The sequence below is a fragment of the Ursus arctos genome, unplaced genomic scaffold (assembly GCF_023065955.2).
Source record: "Ursus arctos isolate Adak ecotype North America unplaced genomic scaffold, UrsArc2.0 scaffold_22, whole genome shotgun sequence".
NCBI lineage: Eukaryota > Metazoa > Chordata > Mammalia > Carnivora > Ursidae > Ursus > Ursus arctos.
The window spans coordinates 564,408-578,934 of NW_026622897.1; the positions used below are offsets into that span (position 1 = coordinate 564,408).

Consider the following 14,527-nt stretch of genomic DNA (forward strand, 5'->3'; position numbering starts at 1 on the left):
CACCACCCTGACCGTCGGCAGCCCTCGGCACCCAGGCAGGACCCTCATCCAGCAAAGGGATGAGGACTCACTGCAAGCTCAGATAATGGTATTTTTTAGCAATAAACCTTTCAAATTATTATTTTTTTAAACCTAATGCTAATTCACACTTAATAGGGTGGTGTAAACCTAACTTTTAAATGCACTGGGAAACCAAAACCTTCATTTGACTCTCTTTATTCTCATGATCTGGAACGGAACCCACAACATCTCAGAGCTTTGCCTGTGCAGTAAGATGTATGAAGCCGTTAAAAGGATAAAGAGCTATGTGTTGTGTCAAGAAGAGATGCCCATAATCTATTAAGTGAATAAAGCAAGAATGGGGCAGGTGGAGCATGACATCAGTGAGTACACAGCTGCTACGGAGACATAGGCACAGGAGAGGAACCCAGAACTTAGCACAAAACTGAAATTGTTGAGCCTTTGCCCTTGGGAGTAGGTCACAAAAAACTTATACTTTTTCCATTCTGCATTTCTGTAATTTTTAACATTTTAAAAAAAAGAACTGTGAAAATGCATGCATTTATGGACAAAAAGCTTAAGGAACAAAGGCACTGGGTTTAATAACATGTCATTTATTATTCTGTTTATAAATATGTGAATTGAAAATAATATATGTACTACTTGATTTTAAGCTCATTTATAGAAAGTTCAAACTGCATCAAGGCAGGACCTTCATTGTTTCTTCAGGTATTTATTGAGCAGCTCGTCAGACACTGCTCGCCTGTGCGTGCAAACACGAGTGAGCGTCTCGCCAGCAGGAAGACACACGTGTGCACGGGTCAAACAGAAGACTCAGAGAAGGCTGCTTCGAAGAGCCGACCTCTGAGCTGTCCTGCAGGGTGAATACGAGTTTTTAAGGGGCGGGGTCAAAGGACGTCTGTGGAAGAGCAGCAGCCACAAAGAGATGGCCTGGTTTTGTGAGAAGTTGAGGGGACGGCATCGGGTGTGTGAAGAACACCTGTTAAGAAGTGAGTCCAGTCTTCATTTTCCTTTTGATGCTTGAGAGGAAAGGAACTGCTTTTACAAGTAATAAGTTACATGGAAGAGTTGATGAGACAGTATTTGAAGAAGAAAACCCCGGTTGCTGTTTGGTAGAGGACGCTGGGATGAGGAGAGGTGATGAGAAGTCAGGCACCAAGGAAGGGAGCTCTGTGGTGGCTGAGAAAAGGGAGCTGTGACTCGTGACGGCTGAGCTCTTAGAGATGCCCCGGAGCAGAGGGGTCACAGAGAAAGAACGTGACTGTCATCTGTAGGACAGGCTGGTTGCATTGCGTGCAGGGCGCTGCTCTGGGTTCTGACGCAGTCGGCCAAGGTGGACAGCAGTGCCAGTGAAAACGGCAGGTTTGGAGGCTGTAATGGGATGTGCTGGTATTGTCGATGGAGGTGTTCAGAGCCATCCTACACCTGCTGTTGACTGTTGGTCATCAGGGGGTCTCAGGCACTTAGAATGTCACTTTTGCATTGAGCCGGCTTCCCAATTAAAGGTCGTTCGCAAGCACTCGTCTTCAGTTACGGAGGTCCTGTTTTCCTGGTAGTGAAACAGCCCAAGTGACAGTGAATGCTACCGAGAAAAGGGGTTCCATCTGTAGGTGTTAAACGAGTTTGCTTCCCACTCACCTGTTAGTGAATATGGGGCCCCTGTGGCAAATTCCAGCTCTGGCTGTGGTTAGCTTTCACTGTGGACAGAAGTGCACAAGAAGGACGGCAGGAGGGGCTTCCCCAGGGCCTCTCGGAGTACAGAGCTCTCCAATGTCACCATTTTATCCCCATCACAGCAGACCTCTGACAGTGGGGTAGTAGTGAATTGGTCAGTTTCCAAACAAAGGAAACTGGTCTGGAATGAGGGTGGCTTTGGGTCCCGTGGGCCTTTGTGAGTGTTTTCTTTAAGCAGAGTTACTCAGCATCCCTCACAAGTTAGGCTTGCGTTGCCAGTTTACGAATGAGGAACGCAGTCCGGTTTTGCACAGGCAGCCCCCTCAGTGCCTGGTCTTGGAGGGGAGGTGGCTGAGAAGGAACAGCAGCTCGGGGACCTGGCTGCTGGGTCTCAGGTGCGATGTCAGACCATATGGAGCCCATGTGTCAGTGTCCTCGTTGGAATGGAGGGACGGCCACTGTGTGGGCCGTGAGGTGGTTGTGAGGATTACATGACCTGTCGGACATAGTCTGCTCTGGGCAGTGTCCAGCATCCAGGAGGTCCTCGGTCCTTCCGTCCGTCCTATCTCGTAGGTGTCGTTCCCATGCTCTGTAGCCTTGAAGTTGTCTCTCTCCTCGTTCTTCCTGAGAAGTGGGCCTTGCACAGCTGCAGTGCTCACCCCGCCCTCTGCCCAGCCCGTGACGGACTTAGCGCTGAGCCCCCACCCCCACTTCCTAGCGGCTTCTGGGCTACCTAAAAATAAGCTTTTTCTGGAATGGAGTTTTCTCTGTGGTCGTTTTCTTGGTGAGAGCCAGGCACATAAATCATGGAAATAAACGGAGCTTGGCAGACTTAGCCAAAGTGTGCTTTACATGAACAGAATGTGCACAACACTTCACGTGTTCTGAAGACACTTGGTGTCCTCGTCGTTGAAGAGCCTTGATGTCTGTCGGAAAGCACGGTCCCTAAGCTCACTGGATGGGGCGTCCCTGAGCCCTGGCACTGAGTGCGCCATGTTAACAGTGGTGATAATTATTTGGGTCATGACTTCCGAAAGGACTTTTCACGACTCTTTTTTTTTTTTCCTATCCATGTCTCTGGGGATATGGATTTTATTAATTAGTAGTTTCTTTTATGAAGTAGAGAAGAATCAGGTATATAGGTTTACTTTTCTTCTCTGAACACATGTTTAATTCTGTTTTAATACATTGTTTTGTCAAGACCTGTTTTCTTTATAAATTAGCACCCTTCCCACTTTTTTTAGCTGCACCAAATAAAAACCGACTGTGATTGTTTTTTCTGTATTTATAGGTCCTCTTCCTGATGGATGGGAACAAGGCATGACTCAGGATGGAGAGATATACTATATAAACCATAAGAACAAGACCACCTCTTGGCTAGACCCAAGGCTTGACCCTCGTTTTGGTAAAGGTTCATCTCAAAACCTTTTTAGATACTTTTGATAACTGTGTGCGTGTGTGTGTGTGTGTGTGTGTGAGAGAGAGAGAGAGAGACTTTGGGAAGATTCACTGAAACAGAATCGCATTGCTTTATAGTATTAAAAAAATGACTGCCCACCCAGCTTTTCCAGGATGCTTTTTATACCTCATTTTATACCTTTCCGTCTACACTTGAGAGAGAAATTCAGACGTAAATCAGCTTTGTAGTTTGGACTCCTTGGGGTAGGATTGGGGAATGTTGTAGAGGCTTACTAACGGGAGTTGAGGCTCGCGGTTCCTTTCACATTTGGGGGACATCGTGATTTTGCTTAAAATGGTCCTTCTGGCCGCAGTCATCCTCAGGGCGCCAGGCTGCCGTGAAACCTGGGGTGCCAGCTCTTGTCTGTGACCCCGCATCTGCTTCTGCTCGACCTCAGAGAGCAGCGAGCACTGTCCTGTGCTGGGCGGTGTCGTGCTTGCTGTCCTCAGTTGGGAGGGGCTGGAGGGGGGGCCGTCGCCCTTGAGATAGACCAGGGAACGCATTTCTCCCTTCTCTTCTCACTCTGGCTTGCCTTTTTTTTTTTTTTTTTTTTTAAGGAAAGGTCCTTCGTTTTTTTTATTTAGGAAACAAAAAGCAAAGCTATTTTCCCCTCCAAATTGCATGACTAAGTCACCATTTGCACAAAAGAATGTTCTCCCCACAAATGCACACATTTTGGTAAAATCGTGTGCAAGCTCTGTAGTGCTTTTTATACATATTTTTTCACTCTTCTCAGTTTCTTCAGTTGGGTTTCTGAGATATTCTTCCAAAGCCATGGAAAAATGAATCTGAAAAGGAGCACAGCGTTGTGGTTTTGAAGTCTTCATCTTGGACTGGATGCAGCTAAATGAAAACAGTGTGCACATCACTGAGTAGGTCAGACAGAGGGGACGGGGAACCTTTGAAGCTTCACAGGGGTTGACCTCACAACAACTGTGAGGCCCTTACGGGAAAGAGGAATTAACTCTGTGAATGCCTTCCAAACACAGCCCTGGGGGACAAAAGAGAAAGGAGAACTCTGACCAGCCGTGATTGGGTAAAAGAACTGTGAACAGTTCTGCTATGTGTATATGTTACCTTTATGAAACCCCAACATGTGGGTTTGCCCCTGGACAGCTGTGGACAGACGGAACCCCCTGTTCAAGTGAAGTCACAGGCGGGGTCAGGGCAGAGACCATCATTTTGACAGATGTCCGGTTTGGCTTAAATGCTAGCCTTTTGAGCTTTCAGATCTGTTTGGGTGTTAAAAAAGTAATGTGGCATGTTAATAATTTGCAACTTTGGATTTTACTTAATACTTGAATAAGCCCTTGGGGTTGAAATAGGAAACCAGGTGAGGTAGAGAACTTAATAAATGCTGCCATTTGTATGGACTGGAGCGACAGCCACCATGTTTCCTTAAATCATCTTTAGTGAAGTGGATCAGCTTGTCTGCATTTTGGAAATTTTTAAAAAATCATCTATGGTTTTTTTCCCCAACATAAGGTTATGAAAGATGATGATTAACTCTTAGCTAACTGCAGAAATCAGGAATTGGAACAAAGTTGTTTTGTTTTTTTGTGTAAGTACTTTCAGTTAAAATAGTGAAATAAAACAACTTGGCTGGGATCCTCAGTAGATGCATTAATTACACACACGGCTTAGTCTTTTGTTTCAAATGAGAAAAAGTACTGAAAGAAAAGAAATTCCCCCGCCCTCCCTTTAGCACGTGTGTACACGCAAACATACAATTAGGCGTGCCAAAAAAAAGTTTCATAAAATTCTCTTACCGCCTTTAGTTTCCCGTTTTGGGCCCACTGTGTATGTGTGTTCCAGACAGCCTTGATAACATGCCAGGGCTTTTTATTTTGTGGCCCGACTTTTAATCTGTTCCAGACCTTTTCAGTCCGAGAGCTCGAGTATGACTGGGTGGGGGCAGGAAAGGAGAGAGCGTGGGCTTCTCTGATCGGGAGTGACAGCAAAGAGAGACAAGCTGCTAGCTGCTGAATTTGAAGGAGCTTTCCTTGAAATCTCATGTTCTGTGGTGGACTGTGTTTTATCTCTGCCAAAAAACTATAAACTGGCCTCTCTCTGACCCTCTGAGCTGTGCAGACACAAACAAACGGTAGGTTATTTTCATGGTGGCGAGCTTTGCTCTCCTGTATTTCCCAAATCTGTATTAAAGTATTTACCCATGTTTAGCTTAGGTCACGTTGACTGACGTCTCTTGACATTTTGAAATGAAAGATATAGCTCTGTGGAACCTGCTGTTTCCACTCCCCTCTTTCAGACACCAGCCTCTCCCATTTCTGTATAAGATGCTTTAGATTAATTATATTTAGAATAATTCATCCGTCCTTCACATCCTGCGTAAAGCTGGTAAACTGTCCATACAATTTCAAGGAATTAAAGAACAGTGTGTTGTGGATTGGTTTTCTTTTATCTGATTTTCTTGTTTAGCATTTAAAAAACTATGTAGTTTTGATACTTATTTTAGAGAGTTTATTAGTAATTTATAAGAAATCATGACGTGCCATCCAGTGGCATTAAGGATTCCCTGCTGTTTATTGGCTTTGAGAAAAGGAGGGCTTTTGTTTGTTTTTAAGAAATCCTTTTAGGGATGTTTTGATCCTAGATTAAAGAAAATTGGTGCTTGAGTGTTATGTAGGTCATTAAATTCATATAAACACCCTTTGTTTTCCCCTGGAGATTTTATATCGTAAACATAAGGAGTCTGACGTTTCCTTGTATGTTGTAGAAATACTGTTTTATGTAGTAGTCCTATGAATAATTTCTGGTAAAAGCCCTAATGAAAACACCCCAAAAAATAATTTCTGTTCTTTAGAATGGGAGATCTCCAAAACACGAATCATCAGAGAACTGCTCGTTTAGGTCTGTTACTGTCCTCACTGCATGGGGAAGGGCACACTAAACCGTGCTCGGCAGTCCGTGTTCTGGCGATGAGTGCTGGTGCCACTGACCACTGGTAAAAGAGACGGAATAAAGTCATGTTTGGTGCAGTGAGATACTGGGACCAGAGATTTGGGCTGAAAAACACATCTTTTGAGTTTTAAAGGATATAATGAACAATCTAGGGTGGCAAAAACACAGTGTCCTCTCACTGCTAGCGGTTGTGCACACAGATGCTCTGCGCGTGGAGATGTCCCAGGTCGTTGGAGCCCGAGGTTTCCCAAAACGTGTGTGTGTGTGTGCATGCATGTGACAGAGAGAGAAAATTTCCTAAAATAATAATAATAAGATTACAAGAATAAAAAATACATATTTATTAAGTCCCAAAGCCAAAAGTTGTTCACATCTTTCTTAATCAAAGTTAAATGTTTTGAGTCAATACTTAGAGGTCTTAACAAATTTTAATTTTTTAGATATTCGTTAACCTTTTCCTTCCAACTCCAGATATTCTTGGTAGCTGTTATAAGTGAAGTTGTATTCAAGTCTGGATGAAAACCTACCCAGTGACCAGCTGCATGCCTAAGTCTGCTCTAGGAGAGCTGGGGAGATACCCTGAAGGCCACGGGCGCTGAGCATGTGTCCCGCTCGCGGAGTCCTGGTTGGAGGGGGGTAGCATCCAGTCGTTTGAATCTTATTGAACCAGGTCTCTTGATAATCATGCATTCAAAAAATAGTCTTTTTTTTTTTTCCTTACCCTGTTTTAAATTTTTCCTGGTGATCCTAAATTTCAAGTATTTGGTTGTGGACTGTATTACTAAGGACAGGATACTTGGGATAGAGAGGAAAGAGTAGTTTGTTGTGTTTAGGTAAGAAGGGCTGTTGCTGATGACAAGTTTAACAGATAAATCTCACAAAATTTGGCCTTGGAAAGAAATTTGTAATTCCTCTAACCAACGTTTTCCAAGTGTAGCTGGGTGGTGAGAAGTATTGTGACACTGGGGGACGTTGAATACCTGTGGCCCTTGCCCCCGGGACGCCACAGAGCCACTCAGCCACTGTGGACTCCCCACACCACCAGTGGAGGTGGTGTTAAAGCAACGGAAGAGCTGGGGGCGGAAGGGAGGAGGGCTCTAAGTAGGAGTCCATCTGAGGTCCAGGGAAGCTGTGATCTCTCCAAGTTGATATAGGTAAGTGACGGAACTAGAGTCAGACCTAGAACTTTTTGGAAATTTAGGTTTCATGCAGGGAATCTTCTGGAAGCACCCCTAATTCATTCAACACTGATACATGGAGATACATGGAGGTTTCGGAGGGAAAATGACAGTGTAAGTTAATGCAGTGACTTGTATTATATTGTGACTCACCTTGAGGAAATGACCCAAAGGGAATGAGTTTCCATTGACAGAAGAGAATTGTAAAGCCTTCTACGTGAATTATCATGCCTTGTCTCTATCAGTTCTTAAGAGATTGTCTTCCTCAGTTTTGACCTTTCCCTAGACTATGAGCTTGGCAGTTCATTCTATTTAAGGAATGCTCCAATGGCCAGAAACTATGTGTCCCTTTATTACCTAGAAATTGACTTCCCTTCAAATTCGTGAATATGGTTCAGTCCCAGAAGTGTTCTCCTGGAGACACCACAGGTATTCATGCACTAGGTGTTGTGGGATCTGAACCAGTTCACTCCCCTCCTCTGGATGCCCTTCATTTCACTAGTGCCTCTTTAATTCACAGTACAGTGTTTCCTGTGGACATTATCCACTGAGAAAGGCCGTTGTGGCATTGCTCTCACCTGGCGTTTTATATGCCTTCCAAAAACCCTTTTGTCCAATCTACAGAAGTTACCTGGCAGCCTGTTTTCTGTGTAGTAGTTACTACATAATGTACTGAGTTCAAATGCAGTGTGATAGAGAAAATTTTACCTGCTCAGTTGGGAAGCAAGAGAACGGAGTTTTTTTCTGATAATCACAATCTAACCGACTCGTTCAGAAGAATACCTGGCTCCTCCTCTCTCTCTCTCTCTCTCTCTCTCTAAGATTTTATTTATTATTTGAAAGAGAGAGAGAGTGAGTGAGAGAGAGCATGATGAGCAGAGGGAGAGGGAGAAGCCGACTCCCTGCCGAGCAAGGAGCCCGCTACCTGGGGCTTGATCCCAGGACTGCGAGATCGTGACCTGAGCCGAAGGCAAATGCTTCACCGACTGAGCCACCCAGCTGCCCCCTGACTTCTCTCGACTTAGATGTGATTAAATTATCCTGGATGCTTTTTTGAGAATGACTTCTAGTCCTTAATTTAATGCAATATGCTGGATTACGGTTCATCAGCGACCGCTGTGGACCTGGCTCTTATGGGTTTGAGCACACTGAGGTCTCAGACGTCTGTGGACTCTGTTGCATCATTCAGGGTTAGCTTTTGGTCCTCTGGTCACTGCTGGGAATTACTTTCGAAGAGGAGACAGAGATCTTTCAACCTTTAATCTAAAGATAAGCCTTATCACATGGTGAGTGTGCCCGGCAAACCAATCTGATGGTGGTGGAGGGGGGGGTCTGTGCTATGCGGACTTGGTAAGTTTTGTCTCTTGGAAGCATGGAGGAGTTTTAAAAGGCTTCTGTGAGCAGGATTTGGCTTTATTGCCTGAAAGATGGTGCATTTTTGGTATGCTTTGTTTCTAAAATTTTAGATTCCCCATAAAGCTGCCCTGATGGAAAGCAAAAGCCTGCTAGGCGCAGACGTGAGGCACGGGGACGTGAAGCACGCGTCCCGGCCGCGTGCACCACAGTGTTAAACAAGCATTTACGGAAGTGAATATTTTAATGCGTAAGATTATGGAATGTCAAAATTAGTTCGGTACTGGAGGTTTGCAGTCCCACTTGTGCTTGTGTGGTGTTTGTCTCGTCTTGTTTTCAATGTTCGTTCAGGAGGGTGGGGCCAAGATAGTTTGTCAGTCACGGTAAGCAATTTGCAGGACTAACAGGACTGACGACTCGTTAGTGCACTTGTCTGTATCTGGTGACGGCTCAGTGGTGCAAGTGATTACAAAGTTGAAGGAATATGATTTTTTATGTAAGTTACTCATATTTAAAACTTAGGATCACCAAAGTCACTGAACAATAATTTAAGTTAATGGTTTATTTATGGTACTGAAGCGCCTAACATCAAACACCAAAACCAAACAAAAAACAGTAACAAAAAAACCTTAATTAGCTTTTAAAAGAAAACTGCTTCAAGTTACGTGTTACCAACTCTGCGTTGATAGCAAGTCTCCTATAAGATGTGCTGGTGAAGAAAGCCGTTGTTGACGCCACGTTCTGTGCCTACCCAGAGATTCCGATGCAAGAAACGGATTGTAGACTTCCCAAGGGAAAAGTCAAATGGATTTCTGCGGAAATAAATCAGAACGACTTAGAAGGAGAGTGGTGCCTATTCTTTGTTTGGTTTTATCCTCACTTTGTTCTGCTACCCTGGTTGCTGAGGTCATTTTATAGCTCATTCTGGACTTGCTTCAACTTGGAGAGTGTCCTGTGCGTTACTGACAGCATCCTGCTAAGCATGGAGAGAAACTGTTTCAGATTGACTTTCGACCTGTGTTTGAGTGCCAGTTATGTGCCAAGCATACTGGTAGCCACTGGGGGGGGGGGGGTTGTAGGCTACTACATAAATAAATCATGACCAGACGTGTTAGGTACAGTGAGGGATGGATGACAAGCAAGGTGCTCTGGAAGGGAATAATGTGGGGCGAAGCTGGCCAGTCAGGGAGGGCTGTTCCGAAGAGGGACATTGAGGCACGAGAATAACCCTGTCAAGCAAGCTCTAGACTAGAAGGTCCAAGTTTGTACTTACCAGCCAAAACTAAGGTATGCGTGGTCTTCTAAACTATAAATTCCCCTAGAAAAAGAGCATTAATAGTAGTAAGTTACATGTAATTGGAAATAAAGTTATTAATGGAACGGTGTAGTCATTAATGACTTCAGGATGGCAGGTATGTTTCAAAATATAATTCCCCTTCTCTTCTAACCAATAGTCTCATTATGTGAACTTTCTCTCCAAACGAGACTTTAGACTTTATTTCTGTAGTAGAGGGGGCAAACATGGGTATACTCTGGAGACAGAGAGAACTGAAAGCTAGTTAGCACACTTTCTCCCTTTTCTTCTCACCTCATTTAGCAATGCCTGTGTCCTGCCCCAAACTGCTTAATGACGTGATAAGGAGAAAATGTGCTGTTGGGTTTTTTGTAAGCTCCATCCACAATTGCATTTTGAAAAATGCCATTATAATAAATTTTCATGCTAGTCTTTTTGATACGTGTTCGAAAGAAGTTGAATGGACCTAAGTAATGATGTTCGATGTCAATATTTTAACAGTTTAAGGATTTAAAAACTTCAGCCCAATTATGGGGGTTTGTGGGTTGGTACTTGGGAAAGGAGAGAAGTGCAGTCTGTGGGAAGGGGGCGTTTCTATGCCTGGGACAAGACCTAGAGTAGGGGCTTAGAGGAGGCCTGCTGCTACCACCTCAAGCAGAGCAAAGCCCTGGCATGGTCCCGCGTGATGTCGCATCAGATGGCTGAAATCAAGGGAAGACCGTAAGTGTTGGCCAGAATGTGGACCAGTTGGAACCCTCATACACTGCTGCTGGGATCCAGAAACAATGCAGCCACTTTGGAAAGCAGTTTGGCAGACCCTCAGAAAGTTAGACACACAGTCAGCTTAGGACCTGGCAGCCCCACTCGCAGGCATGCGTGTAAAGGACGCCGAAATCGTGCGTCCACACGAAAACCTGTACGTGAGTGTTCATAGCGGCCTTACAACAGTCCTTGTCCATCAGCTGACTAGCACAGCGCGCTGTACTCGTATCCTGCCATGTACTTGGCAGTAAAAAGGAAGGGAGTGTTGATACACACTAACTGTAGTTGAATCTCGAACGCACACTGGGTGACACGAGACCATCACAGAAGGCCACATGTGGTTTTGTTCCGCGAATGTGTTCTGTTGGGATAGGCAAGTCCGTAGGTCAGAAAACAGATCAGTGGCCTCCAGGAGCTGGGGGAGGGGGTACTGCAGAGGGTACGAGGGTTCATTTGGTGATGAAAATGTTCTGAAATCGGTGATGGCTACACAAGTTTGTGAATCTATAAATGTTAAAAGGGTGAAATATCTCAGTAAAACTTGCTATTTTTTTAAGGTTTTATTTTTAAGTAATGTTTACACCCAGTGTGGAGTCTAGACCCACACCTGCAGACCGGAGAGTGGCGTGGTCCGCCCCAGGAAAACTTATTTTTTAAAAAATCATTCCTGGCACAGCACTGTCCTTTAGGTCCAGAGCTCAGTGGAGTGTTGGAAAACATCTTTTGCATATTGATGATAAAAAGATTGGGGGGGGGGGCCTGGCTGGCTCTAAAGATGGCACATGCAAGCTGGTCTCAGGTGGTGAGTTCAAGCCCCACCTGAGAATAGAATCTTTTAAATCTCTTAAGAAAGAAAGAAAAAGATTCATGGGATGGCTCAGTCGTTAAGCGTCTGCCTTCGGCTCAGGTCATGATCCCAGGGTCCTGGGATCGAGCCCAGCATCGGGCTCCCTGATCAGCAGGAAGCCTGCATCTCCCTCCCCACCCCCCTGCCCGCTGGTGTTCCCTCTATGTCCAATAAATAAATAAATAAAGTCTTTAAAAAAAAATTCAGTCATTAGATTAGGACCCTGTTTTTTTTTACCTTTTGTAAGAGGCAGATTCTCAGAGTGAATCAAAAAGTAATTTTCACTGAAAAAACCATTTTATATTTAAATGCATAAATTATTATGCCAATTAGTAGCAATTTTTTGTAGATGTGGATTCCAGTCCCCTAGGTCATGTAGTGAACACTTAGCTAGCAGTGGGTGTTTTGTGTTTTGCTTTTAGTTTTCAGATTGAGAGATTTGCCTATTTGTTTGTGTTTTTAGAAAAGCATTCATTTCTTTTAACAAGTTTACTATTTTATACTCTTGAGCATCCCTGAAGTATGTGCAAAACCTAAAATTTGTTTCTGAATTGACATAGCCACGCCGATATGTAAGCATGCAGTGTCGAGTAGAGACGCGCCTTCTTGGATTGTAGGGGACTTGGTGCCAGTTAGTGTTTTAAAAGTTCAAACACTGATTCTCATTTTAAATTCATGCTTAATGAGGTTGCTAGGATTGACTTTATTATCCCCAGGTTTATGGTTGACTACCAGATCTGTAACACTTTGTAATATTCCAAGGTTGAGGTTATGTTATGGAACTCTAAAAACTTTCTGAAGCTTGAGAATGCAGATGTTGAGAAGGAGGTCTGGGAGGAGACCCGTCCGTGGGGATGACGCCCTGTTTTACGGAGACAGTGGGCTTTCAGTAATTGTTTAGTCGATAGCTTGCTATCATAAAGCTGACAGGACAGATTTGTTAAGTAAAACTTGAAAGTTACTATTTCACAGTCCAGGCAGCACAGACTCCGAATTTGAAAATAATAGCTTTTAAATAAATTGTGTCATGTTTTAAGGATTTTTTTCTCTTTTCCTTCTAGAAATATTATTAAAACTGGAGAAGTTGGTCATGGAGGGAAGAGCTGGGTACTGCTGGTCTCTCCTTTTCTAGTTGCCCTGCCCCCTGTTCCCGGGAAACAAAGCCTGTTTTGTTTCCCCGCCTGCTTGTGAGGTCTCTGCTTCCCTGCTGCACGCCGCGTGGGTGCGGGCTCCGCGCTTTGTTGAAATGCTGGAGACGCTCAGAAGGTGAAGAACGGGCTGCTTGGGGAGGGGCATGAGCCTCAGCCACAGGAGATGAGCAAGGTTGTGTGAGTTGGGCATTTACATAAGCTCTTCGTGGGGAGAGCGCGCAGCACTGCCCGTATCCATAGGAAACCGCGGTCAGGTCAACACAACGAACAGGAGACTATTTGTGGTGCAGATTTTGTGCAGACTTCTGTTTAATTCTGCAGAGTTGGTTTTTCTTCATCTCTTGCTATCCTGTTTCTCTCTTTCTGTGGTTTTGAACAGTTAAGTAAGCTTAGATCTGAAAAAGACCCTACCAACCAATTCATGATGCCTTTAGTGGTGGTCACTGTCAGGAATGATCACTGCTTCTGGTATTTAATTCTGGGAAGCGTTTGGGAAGTAGAGGATATTTGCCTCTTCACTTTCATGCAGTTATGTTGTCCAGTTAGTTTTCACAAAAAATATACATATTTATATTAACTTCTAAATGTTCTATTACTGAATAAAAATCCAGTGTGGAAAGCTCGGAAGCTTTTCACGTGTTTCTTAACAGATGAAATATGTAACGTTCTATAATGTCTTTTGCAGTTCATCAAGTTTCATATTCCAGCACTCCTCAACTTAATAACGGACCGTTTCCTAGCAGTTTCTTTTTAAAATTAATTTATGTTATTGCTTGGGACTGAAAACATATTTTCCCCAATAGCTGTTGGTTCTAGGTGGCAATTTATGAGGTGTTCACTGCGTGTGATGGATTCTCAGATCAGCCCCCCAGTTCAGATCGAACTCATACTGTCGAAACTGACCCAGCACGATGGGTGAGACATGTGCGAGGGGAAGTGCAGCGAGTGTGCAGTGGAGTGCCAGGAACGTGTTTGTGCAGAGGAGGAGGATGCCTCCCGGCTGACTGGACACTTCATCTCCACTACCCGTTTTTTTCCATTTAGATTTTACTGGAAAGATAGATAAGCATATCTCTGTGAATTGTAGCATGCTTAGAAATGTAAGTGGCCTGGTAAAGTGGGAGAAGGCGGAGGGCAAAATGATTTTCTGTAAGAGCAGGAATGTTAAAGTTTAGAAAGAATTACTCTGGAGAAGGGAGCAAGGTAACATTTATGGCACATCTCCTGTTGTCCAGGCTAAAATGGGTGCTTCACATATATTAATCTCCACAGTGTCCGCAAAAGGGACGTAGGACTGCCCGTGAAGACAGTCTGAAGAAGCTGAGTATTAGATGGGTTACTGATTCTGGTCGTGGTTGGTTTGACTGTAAAGACCGTGGTGATGCCTGTCCGTTGTGCATCTTGTGTTGGTGGCAAGTAGGTGTGAGCAGTTGTATTAAATGAGGCTGTGGATGGGTGCCTGGCAGATCTTAGCTCGTAAAATTTTTGGCTTTTTTTCCTATCTATTCCCTTACAAAATACTAAACTACAAACCGTGATTATGAAAGTTTAAGCCATTTATTCTTTGTAAAGACAAATCATAAGTAAATGACTTTCATGGGTCCTTCTAAGAGACTAATAAGGCTTTCCAACAATATGGGACAGCAAGTCCTGTTTTGACGTCCCTTCTCTGCTCTGCCAAACAAAATACTGAAAGCAGATAACCAAAAAGACATAACTGAGGTCATAACTCTTAAAAAACAATCTCTGTGGATCAGAAAATAAAACCCACATACTACAGTGAGCAAGGGCAGGCAGAGCTAGGGGCCTGCCAGATTTAGGGTCCTCCGCTCCTGAGGATATCAGGAACTCAGAGTGTTAGGAACG

General features: G+C 44.0%; 1 protein-coding gene across 4 annotated transcripts in view; it reads left to right on the plus strand.

Moving 5' to 3' along the window:
* Positions 1-14,527, plus strand: part of YAP1 (Yes1 associated transcriptional regulator) — a 113,956-nt gene that overhangs the window by 74,095 nt on the left and 25,334 nt on the right. For 2 of the 4 annotated variants that reach the window (XM_048217133.2, XM_057316753.1), the window contains exon 4: positions 2,987-3,100. The exons of the other annotated variants lie outside the window; for them this stretch is intronic. In XM_048217133.2, coding sequence (XP_048073090.2) covers positions 2,987-3,100 — 114 coding nt within the window. The remainder of the gene's footprint in view (positions 1-2,986; positions 3,101-14,527) is intronic. 4 annotated transcript variants of the gene reach the window in all.